The sequence below is a fragment of the Anabrus simplex genome, chromosome 2, assembly GCF_040414725.1.
Source record: "Anabrus simplex isolate iqAnaSimp1 chromosome 2, ASM4041472v1, whole genome shotgun sequence".
Lineage (NCBI taxonomy): Eukaryota > Metazoa > Arthropoda > Insecta > Orthoptera > Tettigoniidae > Anabrus > Anabrus simplex.
In genome coordinates this window covers 168,207,665-168,234,668 of record NC_090266.1, presented here as the reverse complement: position 1 = coordinate 168,234,668, position 27,004 = coordinate 168,207,665, and the positions used below count along the sequence as shown (strand labels likewise).

Sequence of the window (27,004 nt, the reverse complement as noted above, 5' to 3'; positions counted from 1 at the left end):
CTTCCTTCGTCGACACCCTGGGCCAAAGTTTGTATAGGGCCCCGCACGCTATACGCCCTGCTGGATACCGGTTCCAGCGTTTCCTTCTTGAATCTGAGCCTTGCGTCTTCCGTACATTTAGAGTATCTCTCGGACAGCGGGAAGATAGATAAGTTTATGTCTGCTGAAGGCCGTCAAGTGTGTCCGGTGGGCCGCGTCGTGTGCCACATAAAAATTCATAATCTTTCGTGGAATTGGAAATTTTATGTTGTTGCAGATCTGTCTGTCCCGATCATTTTAGGGACCGACTTTATGCAAGCGACCGGTCTATCCATTGATTTCATTACTCGAAGTTTCGCCTTCCGCTTCCGGTCTGACGTAAATTATCCTTTCGAAACCCCCTTTCTGCGTAATATTGTGTGCCCTCTTTCTACTTTTGTGACTCCAAGTGCGTCGTGTGACCTAACCGACGGACAGAATTTGATGCTAAACAGTTTAATGGAGGAATTTTCTGATGTTTTGACGCCTGAGTTAGGTTGTGCAAAAAACTTTTCTTATTCAATTGAGCTCAAAGATAAAACTCCTGTTAGGTCCCCTCCTTTCGGATGTTCGCCTCCGAAGTTGTCCGCCATGAGAGAATGTGTAGATGAACTTTTAGAAAAGAAGGTCATCAGTCCATCCAAGTCACCTTATGGTAGCCCCGCCTTCCTAATCCCTAAAAAGGACGGGAATTTTCGTTTCATTGTGGATTACCGCAAGGTAAATAGGAACATTGTATTTGACAGCTTCCCATTGCCCACCATCGAAAGCGCCTTTCAGCATTTTCATGGTGCTAGGTTTTTCACTGTCTTCGACTTTAACTCGGCGTATTACCAGATTCCTTTGGACCCAAAAAGTCGCCCTTGTACAGCCTTTGTCACCCCTTTTGGCCTTTTTCATTTCAATAAAGTACCCATGGGCATCTCGATAGGGGGACAAGCGCTTAGCCGGGTCATGGATTCGATCTTTGGCGATCTAAAGTTCTCCTATGTATTTAATTTTCTGGATGATCTCCTCATATACTCTGCAAGCTTTGACGAACACCTGGCTCACCTACGTGAGGTACTTAGTCGTCTGCGCAAACACGGGTTCACTATCAACCCCAAAAAAGTCTCTCTCTGTTCCAAACGATTGAATTTCTTGGGGCATGTCATCTCGGATTCCGGTATAGCTGTAAACCCTGAGAGGGTTAAATGTATTAAAGAGTTTCCTCAGCCCAAGAACGTCCGGGGCGTAAGAAGGTTCTTGGGTATGGTGGGTTTTTACAGTCGGTTCATCGAGAATTTTTCTCAAATTTCGGCCCCTTTGAATCTTCTAAAAAGGAAGAATTGTCGTTTCGTCTGGGGTGAAGCCCAGATCCTTGCCTTCGATCAGCTGAAAGATGCCCTTTGTCGAGCCCCTGTTCTCCACAGCCCCGATTTCTCCCGCGATTTCGTGCTCCAATGTGATTCCAGTGAAATTGCGATTTCCGCCGTGCTAAACCAAGCCGATGAGGACGGAAAACTAGTCCCGATCGCTTATTTTAGCAAGCTACTACACGGGGCCGAGTTACGTTACTCCATTTACGAAAAGGAATGTTTGGCCGTTGTGTTGGGTGTAGAAAAATTTAGAACTTACCTCGAACACCGTCACTTCTTTGTCCACACTGATAATCAGGCCCTGTCGTGGATGAGTGCCAACGTCAAACGACTTGGAAGAACAGCCAGGTGGATTCTTCGACTGTCCGCGTATAAGTTCACCATTGTACATGTTCGCGGAAAGGAAAATGTCGTGGCTGACTGTCTGTCACGTATGTTTGACGGAATAAACATGAGTGAAGCCGATGACGCGGAGAAATACCATAAATCTGATGGTACTGGATGCGTTAATATTATGCAGAAATATCCTTGGTCATTTTCTGATATTTCAGAGCACCAGAATACTGATGACGAGTGTCAAAAACTGATGAAAGGTGTCACCGATGGGTCACTTCATGATAAATCATTTTGTATTAAGCGTGGATTGTTAGTTCGTCGTTGTGGTAATAAGGGAAAGGACAAGATTTACATTCCTGATAGCATAAGGCGCATGGTATTACATTATTACCATGACTCTTATTTAGGGGCGCATTTGGGTCAGTACAAGACATTACATCGCGTTTCTCGCTATTTCTACTGGCCAAATATGAAAAAAGAAGTGCTTGACTACGTGAAAAGCTGTGACGTGTGTCAACGGTCTAAACCTGCCAAATCATCTCAAGTTGGGCTGCATTCCGCTGATGTGGCAACGTACCCCGGAGAAAGGTTATTCGTAGATTATTTTGGCCCTCTCGTCAAGTCCCGTAAAGGCAACGTTGGTATCCTATCTGTCATTGATGGTTTCTCAAAATTCGTCTGGTTGTTCCCAGTGCGCAAAATCAATTCTAATAACGCCGTTCACATCTTGTCTCGTCACATCTTTGCAATTTATGGCCCCCCCAAAAAGTTGGTAACTGACAATGCATCCACTTTCAGCGGTAGTAATTTTCGTCAATTGTGTTTTGAGTGGGGAGTGAACCAGATATTTCTCAGCCCTCACTACCCAAAACCGTCTCATGTTGAGAGGTTTCATCGTAATCTTAAGGCCTGTCTAACCGCGTTCCACAGCGCTGATCAGCGCAGTTGGGACGAAAACTTAAATTTCTTTGTTCTAGCTTTCAACAGTGCTCTACATGAATCGCATCGGCACACACCGACTGAGTTGTTCTTGGGCAGGAATGTTACTGACCCATTACAATTAAAATGGAATTTTGGATATTTGTCCGAACCGTTAAGGACCAAGAGCGTCGAAGAAAAATGGAAGGAAGCGGTCGAGCAACTGATCAAAGCCAGAGATCGTGTAGCCAAAAGGTTCAACAAGGGAAGGAGAGAAGTCACCCTAAAGGTTGGAGACTTAGTAATGATTAAAAGGTTCCCGACAAGCTCGGCAGCAGACCAAATTGGAGCGAAACTCTGCCTAAAATGGTCTGGTCCCAACCGTATTGTGAAATTCTTGGGACCTGTTACCGTGTTGTTGGAGGATGAAATAAATAAGAGAGTATCCAGAGCTCACGTGAGTCTGTTGAAGCCCTACCATTCACGGGGCGAAAATAATTGATCTAGTAGCTATTAGTACCTGGTGGTAACATGATTTGATCAATTTGTCACTCTTAAACTCGTTGTTCTAAAGTCTTTTTCTTTTCAGGGAAAAATGAAAAAAGGAAAGGGAAAGAAAAGAAGAGTCAAAGGATATTTTAGTACCGAATGACAAGGATAATATAAAATAAACAACGGACCTATTTGATAGGACACGAAAATTGTATGACTATTTTTATCCTCTACCTGCCTACAACCGATTCGTGAAAGTGTCATATTAATGATAGGAAAAAGACTGATTAAATTCAGCGCCTTTCCTTCTTTTAATGTACTGAACTTTAAAGCAATATGTAATCCACCAATCTATGCTCCCTTGTGACTGTTGGCGATTTTCAGTGTTATTTGTTGTTACTCTAATTAATTAGGTTAGTAATTAGGTTAGTTAATTTTAGTTATATAGTGCGCACTATATATATATGTAATTTCTTCATGTATGTATTCTTATTATAAGCTTTACGCCTCACTTTAAAATGTGTCCCTTTGACCCTTCGTCAAGATCGGACACATTTTAAAGACGCATGGGGGTGATGATGAAACATGCTGCTTCAGCATGGTTTCCATAATTTATTACCTATGTTTCACTGAATTGGTTTCGACCTGTTATTATATGTGCTTCCGGTTTTAATCGATAGAGGACAGCCCCCTCTGTCGAGAACATTAATGATCTTTCCTCGACTAAGTCTTTAACTATCTTCTCTTTGGTTTATATTCTGTTCGGAAGATGGTAGCTTATAATAATATGGGACCCTCACACACAGGAGCTATGTTAACGCTTTTCAAATTGATGTATCGTAAGTTTAAAACCGTGCTAGATCGCTGCACGATTAACGTGTTCTGATGCTTGATATTGTGGGTGATCTACCATTTAGTATTTGTATTTCTCCCTTTTTTATTGGCCGACCGTAACCCGTCTTGATACTCGGAGAGTGGAAGGCGTGTGTGAAAGTGTGTTGTTGATATAACAGTGGTGCATTCATAATCTGAGTCTCTGTGCATTATAATGAATTTCTCAATGAGACATCTTTGCTCTCGTTTGAAATTATAATCTGTGTGTCGACCGTCGTATTATTATGGCCGTACACAGCGATGTTTGTGACAGATCTACGCGTGGCCTTGAAGCCACTACATGTGCTGTTGTCGTTCAACTATTATTGACGTTTGGCCTCATTGATTTTAGGTAATATTGCACTCTACGAGTTGGCTGGATTGATCCATTCGCACCAGTTGTCACTGTTATCCGCCCTCGAGGCGATTTGTTCGTATGGCTGTCATGGATGAATTAATGAATGAGTCGAGTGTTTTGATGTAGCAGTGTCGGCCTAGTTATTTATGTTTAACTTTTCGTTATTTGCCCCTTTTATCTCGGGTTCTATTTTTCTCTTTATTTGGTGCGCGCCCTGATCTTTTTCGACCTGGGCGTCGCCATGTTGATTTATTTTTGTTCCTTGGCCGCACGATGGCCCGTCTTTATCTGATTGATCCATCCTGTGTATCTTTTTCTCTTTGCCCGCTGGGGTTATTCTTTTCTGGTCTACCCTTTTTTGGGTGTGTGCGCTCCTTGGTGTGTGGGGGATCCTAATGAAAGGAGATCATAGTATTGTTTAAAAAAAAAAAAAGAGAGAACGGATAAGAAGTAGGGGGTGGAATGAATAAGGTACTCCCGATTTGTAATCATGTATTGACCCTCATTAGTTATTCTTCTCGCAATTGTTATATGCGAAATCTTCGTGAGTAAAAATGCTAAGATCCCTTGCGTAATTCTGCAACTGTGCATGTACATATTGATGAGATATGGATATCACGATTAATTGTCATTGGTGTTAACCCATATACGTATGTATCACCCTATTATATCTTATGTTTTCTTTTTCAATTAATTCTTTAATTAACGTTGCTTTTCAATAAACATTCATTTATCACTTATTCGGGTTTCGACTCTTAGTAGTGTTAGTTTATGCTAGAACTAATTAGGTGAATAACATTTCCAGTTCAGGGCAGATTTATACGCCTTTCTTGATCGTGATTCACGTGCAGTTTCCTCTTGAGGGAGGGTGTGGCTCAAGGTGAGAGGAGAGAAACATAAGCAGTTTTTCTTCATGAGATGTGGTGGGATTCAAGTTTCTGAGGACAGGTGAGTCACGTTTGGAGCTGTTAAATCAGAATGAAGATGTGCGTGTGATGGTGTAAATAATGCAAGTAAGTTGGGTGCATATAATTATGTGCAGCAACATACTCTTTACTTCAAAGTTGTAATTATTCGTGTGCATAAACAAATTACATTGTGTGAATGGATTACATTGATGCATTTGAAAGATTTTGCGTTAGTTTAACTGAGATGAAATATTTTCTTATGTTATTACTGGGCGATTTGGCTGTGCGATTAGGGGCGCGCAGCTGTGAGCTTGCATCCGGGAGATAGTGGGTTCGAATCCCATTGTTGGCATCCCTGAAGAAGGTTTTCTGTAGTTTCCCATTTTTACACCAGGCAAATGTTCGGGCTGTACCTTAATTAAGGATACAGCTGCTTCCTTCCAACTCGTAGGCCTTTCCTATCCCATCGCCGCCATAAGACCTATCTGTGTTGGTGCGATGTAAAGCCACTAGCAAAAAAATAAATATATGTCATTGGTTGCATGTATTGTTTTATATTAATGCTCTTGAATTTGTAATTATCTGAAGTGAAGAAAATACATGAATTTTAGAGTTTTTCTGCCTTTTGGTGCATTCGGTTCCTGTGTATTTTGATGTACAATGATTTTACTGATAGGTCATTTGGAAAGTTAGCAGGTATGTTTTCTTAGCTAAAATATATTTCAGTTCGTAAGTTGAATTTACTTATCAAGGTTAGTTAAACCTTAGGACTCGCGCAGCAGGCCATGACTGACAACAAAATTATCCTGTACAGATCCTTTGATTTTCTTCTCTGAGTAACTACTGCCTTCTCCTGATGACAATTTAGAGTCCTGTATTGCAGCAATATCTTTGAACTCAGGCTTTGTGGAATTTGAAGACCATGCAAGCTTGTAAACAGACGTTGCTTAGCAACATGGTGTCGTTCTAGGAGCAAGAGAAGTAAGAGATGTTGATTTGAGCAATAGTGGGAATAATTTTTAATTAATTAGCGATGAAATTATTGCATAATTAGATTGTTTTAGTGAATTCAGTGATGAAGACCCCAATAATGAGGAAATTATATGAAATGACAGTGCTGGTACCTGTTCTGACGACTGGAAGGATTACCTTGTGTCGGACTTCGACTTCAAATGAATCCCATACACAGATACTTCTATGACGGCGGTTTTTCTCAACCTCCGGAGGGTCATAAATGAAAGTCAAATGCACGTATCCAAATGAATTTATTACCAAATGTTAGGTACAATGTGGTTACTTTTCAACATAATCACCACAAAGGTTGAGGAATTTGTCATACCTGTGGACAAGGTTTTCGATCCCCTCTGCTCAGTATGTTGCCGCCAGTGAGTTAAGATAGGCCCGAACGTTGGTTTGAAGATCTTCATCCTCCTGGAACCTCTGCCCTCCCAGCCACTTTTTCAGTCCCGGGGAGAGGTGGAAGTCACTCGGCACTAAATCGGGACTGTACGGTGGGTGGTCAAAAACGTCCCACTGAAATTCCTCCTGCAGAAGTTTTTGGGTGACACGAGTACTGTGAGGGCGTGCGCTGTCATGAATAAAGAGGATTCCAGACGTCAGCATGCCTCGTCGTTTGTTCTGTATGGCACTCCGCAGTCGTCGTAAAGTCTGGCAGTAAAGAGCTGCATTGATCGTAGAGCCCCGTTCCATGAACTCAACAAGCAACACATCTTTTTGGTCTCAAAAGACTGTAGCCATCATCTTCCTGTCATTGAAGGTTTGCTTAAACTTCTTCGGTTTGTTTGGTGAGTGCGTGTGCATCCATTGACGTGATTATTGTTTTGTTTCAGTGGTGACATATGAAACCCAAGTCTCATCGCCAGTCACAATTTTCTTCAACAAATCACCTTCAGCCTCATAACGGGTAAGAAACGTCAACGCTGCTGCCATCCGGCGACTTTTGTGGTCATCAGACAACATCTTCGGAACCCATCGGGCGCACAGTTTCCTGTAGCGCAGGTGTTCTGTTAGGATCTTGTAAACAGATGACCTTGAAACTGCAGGAAATTTCTCACACAACTCGCTTACGGTAAACCTTCGGTTCTCAATTTCGTGAACAATGTCATCTGTAGCGACAGACTTGCGTCCTTGCCCCCCTTCATCGTGAACATCGGTCCGGCCTTCTTTGAACTTCCTGCACCATTCATGCACAACACCATCACTCATAACGTTTGGACCGTATACTTGACTCATTCGTCGATGAATGTCAGCTGTACTATTCCCTTCTGCTTGAAGGAAAGGTATCACACAACGTACCTCACATTTGGCGGGAGTGTCAATATTAGCGGCCATGTTTCCGTGCCACTACCTCGGCTCACACTGGTGTGAGGAAGTTGGCTGTGACCACGGGTAGAGGGAAGGACTTGCGCAGTCACCTTTCATGCGCGAATAGTTCCCACAGCTTGTGTGGTTCTTTACCTGTGCGATCGGAGGTTGAAAAAAAAAAAGCCTTCGTAGTTACAAACCACACTATGGGACTAACCTTGATTCCTTTCAGTTATCCATGGCTGACGGATTATTGATGGAAATTGTGCACGAAACTAACCAGTATAGCAGTGTAAACATTCAGAAGGTTACACCCCTAAATAGTCTAAATGGTAGTTCATACTTCATTTATTGTCATCCACAGCAGAGAAGTAACGACTGCAGTTTTCAGTGACTGAGAAGTAAAGAGACGATGACGTGAGATAGTGTTTCTTTGTAATGCATGTACAAGAAAGCCTGAAGTACATCCTGGTGAGTGTTTTGAGAAGTTCCACACAAAGCACAATTACTGATGAAAATGTGACTGAGATATTTTCAGGGTTAAACGTGCCGAACATTGCACCTGAGTGTTGAATTATACTTAAGTTGTATTTGTTTTATTTGACGTTTATAAATATGTTGCCCGTATATTTGAGTACTCACTTATCCCTCTGTAAGCAGATTTTGTAATGGTGCTGGAGAGGCAAGTGTGATCAGAAAGAAATGGAGGGCTAAGGGTTAACGGTGATGGAAAACCATGTACAAATCTCAAGTCCATATTTTGAAACATGTTCTCAGAAATTGTACTTAAAATGTCCAAAAGATTTTTTGAATTTTCAGTAAGTTTATGATTTGTATTTTCATTTAGAATAATGGATCTGTGGAGAATCAAAGAATAGGCTTTAAAAAAATAATGAAGAATATTTCAATAAAATCCATTGAAAACTTTGGTTTTAAATGAATATAATACCAAAATGAGCATTTCTCAGCTTAGGAAATTCTCAGTTCCTGAAGGGTAGATTACTAAAAGCAATAAAAGGTGTTTATGGCGACAGTTGGGCTGCAGAGAGAATTGATGGTACTGTAGAATAAGTGCATGGTTCAAGGTAATTACTGGTTAGACAAGTCAATAATTTTTCATCTCTGTTATCCACAGCTAGCTTGGTTCATCTACTTAAAGATATAAAGTGGCAGGGAGGGATTCAGTTATGTGGAAATATAGTAAGCATTTTAGCCTATGCTGGTGGTGACTTAGTCGTAACACCAGACTGTGCCAAAAGCTTGCAGTCTAATATCACATCTATACTAATGGAGAATAAGAATATGGAGATATGGTGTATGCTTATGGCTTCTGTGATGGTAGTGCTCCTGCTGCTGTCGAGGAATACTATCGGCGCTTTCCGATATGTCAGATTCCTGAGCGTAGAGTGTTTACCAGAGTTTTCAGCACATTGCGTGAAAAAGGCATTCTTCCAAGTTTCCATTTTTCTTCTGAACGTGTAATTCAACAAGCTATGCAAGAACAGCAACACGTTGTTGAAATGGTGCAGCATAGTCTCTCTACCACCACATGGTGACTTTCTGCACATATCAGTGTCCCACAAACACGTGTATGATGAACATTACACACGGAAAACTTGTACCCATTTCAGAATGTCAAAGACACATACGTGGACACCAGTAGTCCAAAAACAAATGTTCATTAACTGCGTTCTATCTCGGAAACCATTTAGAATAGGGCATATATCGAAATGAAGTTTTTTTGCTTCAAATAATTGTTCCTGTCAATCCTTGAATATTGACCATTCCTCCTGCAACACCCTGGACACCCTCTTCTATAAAGAACAAGTGTCATGGTGGCGTAATTTGCGGCTCATAATTCCAGGTGTTTTGAAGGTGTATAGTACTCTTAGTACGGTCCTGTGTGCAAGCATTGATTTAGTGAAGTGAAAGTGACCTGTGAATGTGTTAGGGCAGTGTATCTCGTTGTGGAAATATAGCATTTATTTCTTTTAAATCCATAAGTTTCGAAGTTAGGTTAGGTATGGCCGGAAGTAAGAAAAACAGAAGAAATGTGGCGCGATCTTCAGCTGTCCAGGGTCAGGGAGCAGCTACGACTCCCACATCACGCTTGTCAACTGTTACCAGACAGCGTTCACAAACACGGTCAACCCTCCACCCTTCTGCTACTCTACCTTCGGCTGAACGCAAGCGCTCTCCCTCGGAGACTGACGGGACCACCACCACCTCGCAGGAAGCAGCGCCATCCCTACAATCTGGCTCGACCCGGGCCTCACGATCGTCAGCTGTAAGTGAGCAGCTCTCCCTCACAACACCAACTAGCGGCAACACCAACATGCCGAACACAGAGCCCTCCTACATCACAGGTAACACTAATTTAACTGAAGACAAGATTGTGACCCTGGTGCAAGGTATAGTGGGGAACTTATTACAAAATAGCGACTTCCTTCAACCCTTGGTAACAGTTCTCGCACAAAAAGTTTGTGAAGAACTAAAAGAAACAATAGACTTCAATTCTCAAGTTATCAGCGATTTAAGAAATGAGTTAAAAGCTCGCGAAAATGAAATTCTGGAATTAAAGTCTTTATTGAATTATAAAATGGACGAAATTGAACAATACCAAAGGCGAAACAGTATTCGAATTTTTGGGTTGCCCGAAGAATCTGGTGAGGATACAACTCACTTAGTGCTCAATGTGGCCCAAAAATTGAAAGTCCCCTTAAGCGCTGAAGATATTGACCGCTCGCATAGGGTTGGTTCCCCTGGGTCTGGGAAGTCAAGGGCTATCATATGTAAATTTGTCTCCTACACCAAGAGATCGGCAGTTTTCCGTGCGAAGAGGCTGTTACGTGGATCCAAGGTGACGATTCGTGAAGATCTTACCTCTACCAGACATCATCTGTTGAAACAGGCAATTTCCATCTTTGGCGAAAAGCAGGTGTGGACTTCTGATGGCACAATTATCGTACTACAAGGGGGTGTTAAACACCGTGTGAGAAATACTGTCGAACTTAAAAAGATCTCTCCTCGCTGAAATTAAATTAGTATGTTCTATTCAGTATTCTCTTCTCTACTTTGCTTCAGGTAATCTAAAACTGTATGTAATTTTATTAGGACCTATAACTGAATATTAATTTTCTGGAATTTTGCAACCAGCCAAATTCAAGTATGTCTTCTAAACTTAAGTGTTCTGAAATTCACAAAATCATTGAAGATGTATCAGAAACCTATCCCTCTGATTTGAAAATAATTCACTTAAATGCTCAGTCATTAGTTGATAAGGTACATTTCGATGAGTTTTTTGACTGCTTTGTTGATTCAAATATTAACGTTATTGCTGTAAGTGAGACATTTTTCAAGGGGTCCATTCCGGACTCAGAGATTAACATTCCTGGCTTTAATCTATATAGAAACGATAGATTGGGCAAGAGAGGAGGAGGGGTGGCTGTGTATGTGAGGAGCAATATAAAATGTAAAATAGTTCACACCTCCCCTGCAGAATATTGTCGTAAGCCAGAGTATATTTTCCTAGAACTTGAATTAGCTATAGGTAAAGTATTATTTTCATGCATCTACCGTCCTCCCAAAATTGGTTTCATGGATTCGTTTGTAGAGGCGATGTATAATTACGTTTTTCATTATAAATATGTTATACTTGCAGGTGATATGAATGGGCATTTTGGATCAGGGTCCTCGGAAACTGTAGTAATCGATGATGCACTTGACTCATGCAATTTAACTAGAATACCATTTGATGACACATACCATACTGCATATTGTCATTCTAATCTCGATACCATAGCTTCAAATTGTAATGATACCCTTCTTAAATTTGGGCAGACCCCAGCGAGTGGATTTTCTGGACATGATATGCTATATGCTGTCTTCTCTATATCGGCACCCAAATATGAAAGAAAATGGATCACATTTAGGGATTTCCGCAGTTTTAATCCTGAAGATTTTCGAAAAGACGTAATTTCCGCTCCCTGGTATGAAGTATTTTCTCAGCGTAATATCGATGATAAAGTCATCAAATTTAATAGTTTAATTTCCGCGTTGTACGACAAGCATGCCCCATTAAAACTAATTCGAGCCAAACACCCACCTAACCCGTGGATAACGTCTACAATAAAGAAATTAATCTCTGCGCGGGACAAGGCAAAAAGAAAGCACATCAAAACCAGGAAACCTGAAGACTTTGAAACCTTTCGCATCTTGCGTAATAAAACCAAACTCGCGATCCGTGATGCTAAAGTCAAACACATGCATTCTTTGTTCAGTAAGAGAACAACTTCGTCTGCCCTCTGGGGAACTATAAAATCACTAGGTATTGCTAAGAAAAATTCGCAACATACTTCCTCATTCATATCTGCAGAATTGCAAAATGATTATTTCTTAAAGATCTCACCAGTGAACAATTCTCACAGAATATCCGAAATTATTCATAGTTACATGAACACAAAAGAACCTCAACATGATCTCTTTCACTTTTCGTACATTTACCCAGAGGATATAGTCAAGGTATTTAAGAGCATGAATACCAAGGCTGTTGGACCAGATGGTATCTCACATCCCCTCCTAATGAACTGTTTGGATATAATCACTCCGGTTATAGCTCACCTGTATAATTTCTGTTTACAATCAGGAGTATTTCCAGCTGTATGGAAAATGGCCAATATAAGACCTGTTCCTAAAGTTCCTTCTCCTCAAAAATTTGATGATTTCAGGCCAATCAGTATTTTGTCAATATTAGGTAAAGGATTAGAAAGGATTGTTTACCAACAACTCACTTCGTATTTAAATACTCATTCTATACTTAACACATTTCAGTCTGGTTTTCGAACAGGCCATAGCACTACGACGGCACTTCTCAAAGTCACCGATGATATCAAGTTTGCAATGGACAGAAAGGAACTAACGCTTCTGGTATTATTCGATTTAAGTAAGGCATTTGATAGAGTTCATCATGACCTCCTTCTGACTAAATTACGCACAATGGGCATATCTCTATCAGCTCTCTCTTGGTTTGAATCGTTCTTGAAAGGGAGATCTCAGCGTGTAGTATTTGACAAACAAAATTTTTCTAAGTGGTCTAGTGTGCATTCTGGCGTCCCTCAGGGTTCCGTGTTGGGTCCCGTTTTGTTTTCGCTGTATATAAACGATCTGCCTGGAGTTTTACGCTACACGAGACATCATATGTATGCCGATGATTTACAGATCTATTACCATTTTCCTGTGAATCGTGTTGTCGAAAGTATTAGTAAAATAAATCTAGATATAGACAGACTACATCAATATACACTAAGTCATAATTTACTATTAAATGAAAACAAAACTTTAGCTATTTTTCTAGGATATCGAAGAAACTTATCAAATCTTTTCAACAGGGACATTCCTCCAGTAATTGTAAACGGTTCTGTAGTCAAGTATCAGGAATGTGTTAAGAATTTAGGTATTCTAATGGATAACACTCTGTCCTGGACCTTTCATGCCAAGCACTTGGTCAAGAAAGTGTCTGGCATATTGCATCAGTTTCGACGAAACTTGCCGTATCTTCCTTTCTCGGTGAGAAAGATGCTGATCCAAACTATGGTATTTCCTATTTTAGATTACGGCGCTGTAATTTACAGCGATATCTCTGAGAAATATAATAGCAAACTCCAACGTATTCAGAATGCCTGTGTTCGATTCGTCTTCAATATTCGTAAAGACTGTCACGTAACATCTTACTACAAAGCCGCAGAGTGGTTGAAACTCAGGGATAGACGATCATACTCAGCTGCTTGTTTACTTCTGAGAATTTTAAAATCTAATGCTCCCTCATATTTGACCAAGTCCTTTGTTCAGATGAGTCAAGTGCACGACCGGGACAATAGGTTTACAGCTAACACCCTTCAGGTTCCACAGCATCGTACGGTAAAGTGCAGTAAGTCGTTCATTGTCACTGCCTCTCAATTATACAACGATCTTAAACTATATGAAATTCAGCAAAGTAGTGTTGGAACTCAGAAAAAATATCTTAAATACCGCTACCTTTCCACTTATTAAGCCATGTAAATGAATTTTCACCAAATTAATTAAATAGTACGAAATATCATAATGCCCTAGATACATTTTAGATGCTCAGTCTTATTCTTAATTCATCCTCGGCTTTAAAAATCTTAGGTTTCTGTTTCGTCTTCTGTTCCTTGTTAGTATAGTGTATGTTTATGAAATGTTAAAGTATTATTGTAACCTCCTAGATGTTTAGTTTTTAATCTTATTCTTATATCCTCAGTAGGAAAATGTATCTTACGCTTTTTATGTATTCTTTCATTAGATTTTGTATGTTAGGTGATACATTTAAGTTAAAGTGGCAGTTAGTTACAGCCAAAGGGACCTCTGGTCCTACTTGTAATTAACTTTAAATAAATATATTTCTATTTCTATTTCTATTTCTATAAGAAAACATTAAGTTCCAATAATACTGCCCTGTGGAATCCCGCCCTTAATCATTACAGGATCAGATATCACTTCACGTACTTTAATTCTCGAAGTTAATGTTTTCTAGAAATTCAGCCATACAATCAACTGCCCTTTTATCTAACCCAGTAGCCATCATTTTCTTCACTAATCTCTCATGATCTACCCAATCAGTAGTCTTGAGTAGGACAATTGCAATACAGTCCATTTGACCTCTGAGTCTAAAATATCTGGAATATCTTGCTGAAATCCTACAAGATGAGCCTCAGTAGAATAACCTATCCTAAACCAAAAATTCCAGTTTACAAACATATCTAATATAATCAGGAAGAATGCTTTCCCAGAGCTTAGACATATGTCAAGCTGACTGACATGTAATTATGTGCTTTGTGTTTATCACCGTTTCTCTTGTACACTGGTGCTACTATTGCAACTCTCCATTCGTTTGGTATCACTCCTTGTTTGGGATCAACAGCTACAAACTACCTCAAATGGGGAAACAGAAATGTCAACATAAGTTTTTTGATGTGATCCCGACATTATCTCCACCCATGTTGCTGTAGTCAGTGCTAAAGTACTAAGGGATTGGTATGTTTTCACTGTAAAATTATCAATGCTGTAAGAAATGATCTTTTGTATTCTTTCTTTGTCGTACTGAGTGAGTTGGCCATGCGGTTAGGGGCACATAGCTGCGAGCTTGCATTCGGGAGGTTGTTCAAACCCCACTGTCAGCAGCCCTGAAGAGGGTTTTTCATAGTTTCCCATTTTCACGCCAGACAAATGCTGGGGCTGTACCTTAATTGAGGCCACGGCCACTTCCTTCCCACTCCTAGCCGTTTCCTATCCCATTGTTGCCATAAAACGTGTGTGTGTCATTGCATTGTAAAAAAAAATCTGGATAAGGAAATACAACTATTATTTTGGGACAGAGGAAGGAAATCCTATGTAAATGTAAATGATGGCCTGCAAATAATGATGATGATGATGATGATGATAATAATAATTCTCATTGGTTGTAAGACGTGTTGCTTTGGCAATATTTTGCCATTGAAAGTAGTTTTATAACATGAAAGTTAATATGCTGATACAGTTATGTATTTAAAGTGATCTTAGATGCCAATCACTTGTCGTGGGATTTGATACTGCAACCCTGAATGCTGGAAACAGACATCTAGCTTATACAGCTAGCGTGGCACTATATAAATTGGCCATTCAGTCATTGCACTGAAAAGAGCACATTTTGTTATGGTACGAACCAGTTTCATCTCTTAGTTTGTTCAATACAATACATGACTTTCGAGCCGTAAGTATTTTATCATATGTTCTCTGCATCTTTCCTCATTTTCATCACCTTGTGTATAACTTATATCAAAGTTTTGTGATGTTCTCTTACATAATTGCATTATGTTCTGTAGGGAAGTGAAGCAATCCGTAATGAAATGAATGATCCCTCGGAACCATTCATCGACGGAACGTATGGATATGGTAGCCAAAGTCTGATCAATCTTATGATCACCGGCAGAGCTGTTGGCCATGTTTGGGATCATGAGCAAGATGTGGGCGGTCTGAGTAAGTAAACTCATCCTTTATTCCTACTATTTCACGGTTTGTAATGAACTGAGTTATGAAATACTTCTGATCTTTATATATGACTAATGTTTTATGCTTCGTCACAATGCATACATTATATGGTGGAAGAGCCTCCAAAGATTCGTTTGGAGGGTGATGTATCAGAGACTTATTTCCTAGTTTTCTTCCTCATGAATTAGAGATGAATGTGTCTTTAAATTAATGCAGGTCAGCATACCAATTTAATGAGCTACTATATACTGTTTAATACCAGGCAAATTGAATGAGTAGAGTAACCTACTAATCTACTATACCCATAATATTGAAAGAAGCATTCTGTCAGTTACGGCTGGAGGGAGGTGCATTACACGTGCCATTTCACTTTGTTGCCACATTCCTGCATCCTTTTCTCCTACCCCTTGCTTCTGGCTCACTTGTTCGTTCATTCAGACTGCTGTGTTCTGTTGTAGACTACCGGGCCAGACATTGACTGACTTGGTCTCTTGTTCGGTTTTCTTTAACAGTAAGCTCAGACAGTAGAGCGCTGGCCTGCTGAGCCCAATTTAGCAGGTTTGATCCTGACTCAGTCCGGTGGTATTTGAAGGTGCTCAAATATGTCAGCCTTGTGTCAGTAGATTTACTGGCACAAAGAAGAATGCCTACGGGACTAAATTTTGGTACCTTGTTGTCTCCGAAAAACAGGATGTAAAATCAGTAACATTAGTATTCTTTAACAGGGGTGGTACCTAAAGCCTGTCAAATCCTTCAAGATGCCCTTTGTCCTATACTTTGTCTCTATACACCTTATTAACACAAATATAGGACGTAAAATAAATAAGAAAAAAGTGAGTTCAAGGGGAGGAGGGTGTGTGGCTGTGGGGGGCGCTTGAACACTATGCACCCGCTGGTAGTAATATTACTACCACGTGGCGTGCGCCTGAGTGCCGCTGTTAGTAAAACTACTACCACGATCTTTGAAATTCAGCCACTCGAAAGCTATTCACATTATCGATTTAGTTTTTGCTTTGATGTGTTGTCGATTTCCTTTACTATCGTTTGGTGGTGGTGTCGATAAATTGTGATTGGTGGTGCAACTTAGGGACGATGTTTCTTAGCCACGTGCGCTCAGTTAGATCTTACGTAATTGCTGACATACGTACTCCTCGCGAGCTCCGGTTAGATAAGCTCAAATTTATGTGCGTGTGTTCTAATGATAGATTATATGACTTCACAGATTTAGAATGAAAGTGTCGTGAGGCAACAGTCTGCAATCATCTCTCAAGTAGTTGAATTATACTGTATAATTATGACCATCTGTGGGACTGTCAGACTAAAGCAGCTGGCACCGTGATGCCAAATCGGAAAGGAATGCCAAAATCAGAGTTCGCGAAAAAACTGAAAAAGGGTGAAAAAATGTCATTGCAGAAAGAACACCTTCTAGCAATAAAGTGGCGAGATGTTCGAGACGTGTATATGCTGAGCATGCATATGATGACATGATTGAAGTACCTGCAGCAAGAGGGAGCCACGAGAAATCCAAACCATCAGCAGTAGTAGACTATAACAAATTCAGTATTGGTGTTGATAAGTCTGACCAATTGTTGGCATATTATGCATTCACAAGGAAATCGATCAAGTGGTGGAAAAAAATTATTCTTCCATCTGTTTGATCTTGCCATAGTGAATGCCTATATACTGTACCGTAAGGCTTCTTCACAAAAACTTCCCCTTTTGAAATTTTGTGAATGTTTAGCGGATGATTTGGTGAGTAGTGTTGGGGCCAAAATTACTGGAGAATCACGAGCATCAACTGCGGGAAGGCTAGTAGGTAGAGATCACTTTCCAGACAGAATACCTGCAGTAGGCGCGAAGAAGGAAAGGCACGCGCAACGTACGTGCAAGGTTTGCTAAGACATGTCCAAACATAACACCGGTCGTGCTGTGAAGAAAACGACAACCATATATTGTCGTAAATGTGACGTAGGTCTTTGCATAGGAGAATGTTTTGAGTGTTACCATACCAAAGCTAAGTATTGGGAATTACAATGTGTAATTCTGTTATTCAGTGACTAAAAACTATCAAACTTTTCTAGTGAATTAGAAATTCAAGTGCGTGAACAAGGATAACAGAACGGACCAATATTGTAGCCTAAGTTTCTTTCCAATGCTGAAGGTAAGCATTTTTTATTTGATTTCGTGGGATAGCCCACTCTTTGTACAATACTATGTAAATTTGTTAATTTATAATGCGAAAACTGACAGAACTGTGATTTTTTTTTTTTTTTTCTGAGAGTCTAAATTACGCCAGCACAGGGTAAGGACGCCATCTTGAAACGTGCGGGCTCATAGTGTTAAAAATAGTGGTGTCCCGAGTAGGCTTAATAAATGGCAGTGTTCTTAATCACTTTGTAGTGGCTCAATCTCTTCCATCTCATCTTCGATGCTGCTGCTGCTGCTGCTGCTGCTGCTGCTGCTGCTGCTGCTGCTGCTGTCATCAGGGCTTGAAGAGGAGTTAGAACTGGAGGAACCTTCCAACCGTACTATAACTTCGTCCATCTCACAGTCCAAAGTCATCTCCTTTTCATTCTTCATGTGTGAAACTTTGTATTTTCAGGCTTTGGTAGTTAATCGATTGATTCCAATAGTTGTTAAGTCTTTTGCTTCTTGTTTATCGCAACATAACCCTTATCTTTGAGCCCATATAAGCTTGACATGGTTAAAATGACAGTGGTACATGGGCATTCTTATGACATCATGGGCCTGCTCTTTGACTATTGTTTGTCAGTGTGATAACACTGGTATTCTAGATATCTTTTTCCTGATAAGGCCTGGAATAATTCCCTTTGTCGTTTCCTTGTTTGCTTTGACTCCATGACAAACTAGCCAGTCTTATCATTTAGCCTTCTGACTAGCATTTGTTGAGACCTTATCAAGCTGGACACTGCGGTGGGGAGCATTGTCCATCACTATCACGCTGTTCTGTTTGATGTTCGTGAGCATCTGTTCCTCAGACCACTTTCAGAATCTGTTGTGGTCCATCTATTTGTGGTAATCGTCCATCTTCCTGGACCTGAAGATCAGCAATGAGTCAGCCACAAATCCATCCGCTGACCCTGCGTGGCAATCAATCAGTCGTCCTAACACACTTGGTCCTGTGATCGTTCCCTTGAGAGAGTCATCGGTCCATCCCTTATTTCCGGCATGGCCACCATTGACCCATGTCTCGCCTAGCCACACAATAGACATTAGGTCCCGCTTTTGAAACTTCTGCAGGAACGTACTCCTTGGAGTTACTACGTCACCTCTCCCTAACAGCAGCTTCCTACTGTTAGTAGTTTTATATTCAAAACCAAGGAACCACTTTCAATAAGGAAGAGTAACTGCCTTTAAATAAGTCGTTCAGAAATGTAAATAGCAGCTTGTTAATTGTTGGATGTTTCTTCCTGGAGTAGTATGAATATATGTGATGGCAAATAGCATTCTCATTCTTTTTAAACGAATGTAGCTTTATAATTCTGTAAAGTCTAGGCCGTTTCTTTCCAGGCATGGACAGTTTAGTCGAACCCTATTCTGAGTTTGTATTTCCCCATCGTAACTCTTGTCGGAATACTTTTGCTAACTTTAAGAGCTTTATTAATGTGTTCCTGTGGACTCTCTAGAATGGAATTAAAGGAACATTCCTTTCCGAAAAACTCATAGCCTCCTCTTTTAAGAATTCTCTTGTGGCAGAAATCATTTCTCTTCCTTGGCAATGAATTGTCACACCACAGCTTGTGGAATTTCTTTTTTCACGAGGTGGACGAGTCCTGGGCCTCCCACTCTCTCCAGGTGTATTCATCATGCTCGAAATATATGTTGAAATGCAAAAATTGTACATAATTAGTATTTAAAATACCGTTAGACACTTGCTAATGGCCACAGAACAGAAACAGAAATAGAATATCATTCACACTGAACTGTTTGTGACAAGATCTAACTCGCCCCCTCTGGGTGGGGGGCGCAGACGGAGAATATATCCACGGTATCCCCTGCCTGTCAAAAGAGGAGACTAAAGGGGGCAATCAAGGGATGATTGAATTAGAACCATGATACCACTTGTAATTATTACCATCATGTTAGGAACACCATGGGTCGCCTTTACTTGCAAGTAGTACCACTATGTTACGTACATAATAGGTTTGTGATTAGTAGCAACAGAGGGTGAATCGGTATCGATTTTACAGTACCCGTGATTAGTATCATTATATGCAGAACACAACGGGCTTATGTTGGCTGTGATTAGTACCGTTATGAGAAACACCACAGGTCTGGGCGTTGCCTGTGATTAGTACCACTATATGAGCGACACCGTGGGTCTTCGTTGCCTGTGATTGTTACCCACTACGTGAGGAACACCATAGGATAGTACGAGTCCCTGTGATTTGTATTCCTATGTGAGGAACACCATGGGTTTGCATTGCCTATGAGTGGCACCATGAGAAACACCATAGGTCTGCGATACCTGTGCTTTATTGCATTGCCTGTGAGTAGTACCACAATGTGTGGAACACTGTAAGTCTAAGTTACATATTATTAGTACTGCTACATGAGAAATACCATGGTTCTTACTTTCATAGCGATAAGTACCATTATGAGGGACTGTTGACCTGGATTTTGGACCCCTCAATCATCAATTCAAGATTGTGCTTTGGAAGCAGCCACTTGGTCAGTATACACCAGAGGTGCTCAGCTGGGCGCCTGTTGAGGCAAGCCCAGTGCGGCCGGGCTGGCGGGACATAAATGCGGCAGTTTACGTAGTATGCTTACGTTACAGTGAAGTGAGAGAACAAGCACACTTTGCAGGAAAGTGAGGGAGCACTGATGTTCGATTTTGATTATGAAGCTCCCCTCCACTACTGAGCGAGTGCTGATTGGGATACATCATCAATATATACATAAAAGAACATGTACTGACTGACTGATTGATTCATCCTCGCCAAGCCAAAACTACGGGACATACAGAAATGAAATTTTGAGGATACATTTATATTACAATGTAGGTGCTCGCTAACGGAGGATTTTTGGATATTCCTTCGCTAAGGGGGTGAAAAGGGGGGTGAATTTTTAAATTGAGTGTATCTATATCTCAAAACTTCAAAAGTTTACAGATGTAAAAATTGGTATTTAGAATCTCCTTTAAAATTAAAGAAACATGTATTTTTTTGCTTTCGGAAAATCCCACTAGGGTGAAAAATGGGTTGAATGCCTTTAATGAGGATACTTACATCTCAGAAACTGAAGATATTACAGACGTGAAAATTGGCATTTGGAATCTCCTTTAAAAATAAAGAAACGCGTATTTTTTTTGTTTTTGGAAAATCCAATTAATGGGGGTTAAACAGAAGTGAAAAATTGGGTGAATATTTAGAAATGTTTAAAATGAGTGTATCTATATCTCAAAACTTTGAAAGTTTACAGATGTAGATATTGGTATTTAGAAGCTTCTTTAAAAATAAAGAAACGCGTATTGTTTTGTTATCGGAAGACCCCACTAGGAGAGGTGAAAATGGGGTTGAATGCCTTTAATGAGGATACTTTTATCTCAGAAACTGAAGATATTACAGACCTGAAAATTAGTATTTGGAAATTCCTTTAAAAATAAAGAAACAAGTATTTTTTTCTTCTTCGAGAAATTCACTTAACGGGGGGGGGGGGTGAAAGGTCGTGGAAAGAAATGAATTCTTTTTATGGGGAGACTTATATCTCAAAACTGAAGTAACAGACGTGAACATTGGTATTTAGAATCTCCTTTAAACATGAACAAACACGGTGGTGGGGTGAAAAAGGAGTTGAGACCAATTGATTTTACTGTTCACAATGTACTTGATTCTGATCATTAACCGATCAATTTTAATCTTTCCTAGGTTCGTTTTCAAGAGCCATCTTTTCCTTTGGAGAACTTAAGTTAGATTACAGTAGAATCTCCTGGCATATAAATAAAAATTTAAACACATTTGAAATAAACAATAGGAATGAAATTGACCATGCAATTCTTCACCTCTATGTCAATAATGCACGGAAGTATATTATTCGTATCGCCAGACATCCCGCGCACTTGCCTACGCGCGACAATGGTGCTGGTCTCATTGTCAGTAATGACAATGATGGCAAATGTAATTTACCGCCAAGTGGCGGTCCTGCATCTTGCTGCGGGGTCCAGAATATTATTGATGATGATGATAATAATAATAATAATAATAATAATAATAATAATAATAATAATAATAGTAATAACATAAATTAAACTATCACCACCCACCCTAACGATAATAATAATAATAATAATAATAATAATAATAATATTAATAATAATAATAATAATAATAATAATAATAATAACAACAATAATAATGTTCTGGACCGTTGTCCAAGTAAGCGGAGCGCGCTGGAAACAGGTCCTGGCTGGGTAATGACTACGAATGTAGTCCGGCCACGGGTTCAGTACCGCCAAGGCACCCAAGAAGCCACTACATCGGATCTCCTCAAGGATTTGATCCATATTAAAATGCTTACAGGAAAAGATGGCAAAGAAGATTTAGGGACCCAACTGACCGGACGGAATACCTGGACCTAGCCCGGGAAATTCGAAATCGATTGCTGGAAAGAAAGATTGAAAAATGGGAGGAACTTGGCCGTAATCTGTGGTAATGTGATGGGGAGGGCCCACGTAAAGTAAACGGTGGTTGGTATGCGTGGATGCTGACGGGGTGGAAGGAGTACCTTTGGTTGTAGGGCTGTTTTGTCTTATGTTATGTAAAAAAAACAAAACAAAACAAGGCATCACTGGTATATGTCTTTAAATGACTGTACAGTTAAAAGTGTGCCGGAAAACTACCTCTGTCCACAATCTGTATCCATTTATACAGGTGAAAAGTTGTATGTTGCCTGAGGGCAACAGTATGCAGTAAAGGGTTAACTTATTATATTTATTCATTCTAAGAGAACTGACATGTTATAATTTTTTTTGTTACAAGGTTTAAGTGTACAAGCTATGATTTACAATTCCTTGGATGGGAATGATAGTATTTTCATTAAAAAATAAAATAAAATGCCTATTATTCATTAAGCAAAAAGTAATATAATTACATAATGCAGCAGTGATTTTGCACAGTGTTGTATAGTTGTGTGACTTTCCCTGTTCACTGAATTTCTGAAAATAGTATTTAAAATTTAACAGGCGTCCAGTGATAATTGCCTCTAAATGGCGAGAAGGAATTTCATTACGAGTGAGGAGATAGATATATATTATCCAAGATTATAGTACAATAACAAAAACAACAACAACGACAACAACGTAAATATATCTACCAAGTACAGTATATATACAGTATGCTTTCTGCTGGTATACTTGATGATGTCCGTTCTGCCGTGACTACTCTCCTGGAATAATACTGCTCTTAAGCCGGAGTCGCTGGCATTTGTCTGCAGGCACATCTTCCGTTGAGGGTCGTAATGGGCTAGACAGGGAGTGTCGTATATTACATCCTTAATGCCTTGGAATGCTGCCTTTTCCTTGCTGGTCCGTCGGAACGGGCGGTTGTTATGGAGTAGATCGGCGAGTGGTATTGCATTCTCTTCAAAGTGTGGCACGAAGCTGTTATACCATCCACACAAGCCAAGGAACTGACGTACTTGTCACTTGGTTCACGGGAGTTCAGCTTCCTCGATAGCTAGATTCTTGTCCAGTTGCCTTTCTAAGCCTTTAGATGTTAAGCCTTTAGATGTTAGGACATGGCCAAGATATTCTACGCGGGACTGGGCAAAGTGACACTTCTCCAGTTGGCAGGTCAGTCAATGAATTTTCAGTCATTCGAGCACTTTCTTCAGGTGTTCACGGTGTTCTTGAAAATTCTTGCTGTGGATTAAGTTGTTGTCGAGATACAGTTGGGTGAAATCTCCAACATATCCTGACAATACTTTATGCATCACTTGCATGAATGTTGCAGGAGCATTCTTCAGTCCAAAAGACATTGCTCTAAACTGGTACAATCCTCTTGGTGTCGTGAAGGCGGTCAGTGGTCTAGAACTTTCCTCGACCTCCACTTGCCAGTATCTGGAGTTGAGATCCAGCGTGCTTAAAATCCTGGACCCACTTACTTGTTTCCGTTAGTCTTTCAGGTCAAGCATGGGGTAGGAGTCACTAACGGTCTTCTCGTTCAACTTGCGGAAGTTGATACTCCCCATTCTTCTTTTTCGGTAGGACGATAGGCGAAGCCCAAGAGGACGTAGAGGGTTCGATGAGACGTTGCCCTTCCATCTCTTGAATCTTCTGAGTGACGAAGTTGCGCTTATCCGGGTTGATTGGATATGGGCGTTGTTTGATGGGTGAGGAAGTGCTGCATTCAGTGGTGTGCGTTACAGTGGTAGTCCGGCCTATTTTATAGGTGATGGCTTCTGGAAAGTCCTTTAAGGCGTGACACAGTTCCTCTTCTTCACTTGGTTGAAGATGCGTTAACTGGATATCTCCCAGGTCTACGTAATCTTCCACATCCTTGCGAGTCCGGAGATTTCCATCGTGCCAGGCGACCCTTAGACGTCTGTCCTTTCACAAAATCTGTCTTTTCACAAAAAGACTTCATGAGCTGCATAGTGTCTGGGATCACCTAGTATTCTACCAAAAAGTCAAGACCTAATATGATGTCAGGTATTAGGTTCTGAATCAGTGCAACATTAATTACAGTACGCAAGTCCATGCATTTAGCGGTTAGGTTTGTCTGTCCTTGGATGGAATAGGTTACCCCATCTGCTGCTCCCACTACTCTTCCGAGAAGGTGAGACTTTACAGGCAGTAGTAATCTGGCAACAGTCCCATTTACAAATTAGTGACTTGCTTGGCTGTCGAGTGTGGCTGAAAAATTCTCGTTGTCTATCCTCAAGATGATAGCTGGGCGAGGTTGGTCTGTTCTACTGACAGTCTGACCAATCCCTTTCGTACTTGTCCAGTTCTGCTTGTACGTCGGGTCTTGAGGTGCATTCCTGTTCCCGTCCCCCCCCAATCCAGAATGGGCTGGACCTATTTTTCCGACGCCAAAGTTGCGCATTTGTTCTTCAGGTGTCCCGCTCTTCCACACTGGTAGCATTTCCTAGTCGAGCTGGTCTCTTCCATGACTTTACTATTGTGTTTTTCTTCCAGCTGGGCAATGATTCTACACAGATCATCAGAGGATCTTGGTTGCGATACCTTCACTGGGGGTCTAATCTTATCGTGAAGTACCTCTACGTATGTCTGGTAAGATCTCGTTTTCGCTTCCTTTAGGATGCAGCTGCTTGAAGAGCTGGTACTTCTGGAGGACCAGCGTGTTAGCTCTCATGCCGGTGGGTTGTGCATCAGTCAGTAGCTTCCTTTTCACAGAGCTCTTCACCCCTTCGGAATTAAATCTAGCAAGGAATTCCGTCTTGAAATCAGTCCAGTTTAAGTTTAAGCCCTTCAGTTTATTCCGCCAAGTAGCCACTGGCCCCTTTAATCACGGTGTGACAAGTTGAACGAAGATGTCTTCTGGTAGATTAGTCCTTCCTAGTAGACTGACTGATCCCTCGATGAAGCTTGTCAGATTTTCTTCCAGTCGCCCGTGGAATTCCCGAAGGACCTCCATAATCACTTTCGGGTCTAGGTGTCCTTTATTGCCGGTTAGGTTTGAGGGGTTGAAGGTGTGGCGATAGGTCTTGTTCGATTTAATCTCTCTTCTACTGCACATCTCCCTTGATGGTCGAAATCCGGTTTTCTAACCTTCCTTCAAGGGCAGAAATATGGCTCCCAAAATTTCCCTTGATGGTAGAAATTATCGTCTCAATCTGTTCTTTGATTTCGGAAACCTGGATTTCTACCTCCTCTCTGAGGTTCGAGATGCCCCCTTCCAGCTGGCTTACCCTACTATCAGTCTGCTCAACCTGTCCCAGTTTTGACCTGATGTCCGTTATCTGCTGTGTTAATTGATTGGTGACTTCGCTAATTTGGGATGAAATTTTATTATTTATGGTTGACATTTTCTATTCTAGGCACTGTTCTACTTTGTAAATGTGCGTGTACACTTGAGATATTTGTCCGGTTAAAACTGTATTAGTTTGAGAAATTTCGTCTGAAGGATTGTTACTCTGTTTCGATAAGCAGTATCTTCAATGATTTCTTATTGCTGCTTGTCAGAAGATTTCTTTTTCAAGTTCATCTTGAAGTTGTTTTACAGATATGTTTTCAAGTATCACTTGCATTTTGTTCTTTTTTCCACTTACACTCTTATTCACTACCGAAGATTATTCTCAAATCCTGTCCTGTCACAGTCGCCACTGTCATAACTACAAAGACGCACACAGGAGATGCTGTCAATTGTGTACACTATTTTATTTACAAATTATATATACGTGACACACGCACGCACGCACGCGCGCGCGCGCGCGCGCGCACACACACACACACACACACACATATTCTCTCTCTCATGAACTGCTATCCTTATCAAAACAGTGCTAGAAGAAGAATGATGATGCTACATTAGCATGTCAGCCAACACAACAAAATCCTCACACTTGACTAACACTTTCACTAGCAACTCGCATTAGCAACTCATCTCCACTACCCACAACTGTCTCTGTATATACCCTGCCAGGCCATGCTTCTAGAAATGTATGACGCAACCTGTTTTTCTCGAGTCTTAGTTACAATTTCTTGTTATTATATCTACCTGTTCAATACATGAAATGTTTATTGTCTCTGAAAGGACATTTACCACAATACAAACATTAAATTGGACATGTTTCGCTCGTTATGTTGAGCATCTTCAGCAATTTTTTACAATTATCTCAAGGTGGAATCCTTATGTTAAACCTTATTTACAATTATTTGTTCAATTAAAATGTTATTATACAGTAAAATATCCTTGTTATACAAAAAGTAAAAGTAAAATGGATCTATAATAGACTGGATGTAATCATTATAATGTGCCAATTAAATTATGTGATTTGGCATGAAAATTCCAGTTTTTTCTAACACTGCTTGTGTTAAGTTATTTATCGAAGCACGGTATGAACGTTCTTATAAAGATCAATGAATTAAAAGAACAAACTTATAATATATTCTCATAAATGAGAATTACACTACTATTAAAATTGGAACATTGGAGGTTTGTAATCTGTTGTATGAGTCATAACTTATAGTTTTCACCAAATAATTACTGTACAATAATTCATTACATATAAAAAATAAGCATGAAGGAGTAATTATCAAAATGGGTCATTACTAGACTATACGTTATTCACTGGAAGTTGATGTCCAAGTCATAGTAGTATGTCACTTAAAATTGTAAGATTTGGCTAAAAAATTCTTTCTAACACTTCTAGTGTTGAGTTAATTTTTC

At 40.3% G+C, this 27,004-nt stretch overlaps 1 protein-coding gene across 1 annotated transcript in view; it reads left to right on the top strand.

The window, feature by feature from the left end:
- The window catches only part of LOC136863963 (ubiquitin carboxyl-terminal hydrolase MINDY-3 homolog), a 323,174-nt gene that overhangs the window by 121,326 nt on the left and 174,844 nt on the right, over positions 1-27,004 (top strand). The window contains exon 5 of the mRNA XM_067140422.2: positions 15,464-15,617. Coding sequence (XP_066996523.2) covers positions 15,464-15,617 — 154 coding nt within the window. The remainder of the gene's footprint in view (positions 1-15,463; positions 15,618-27,004) is intronic.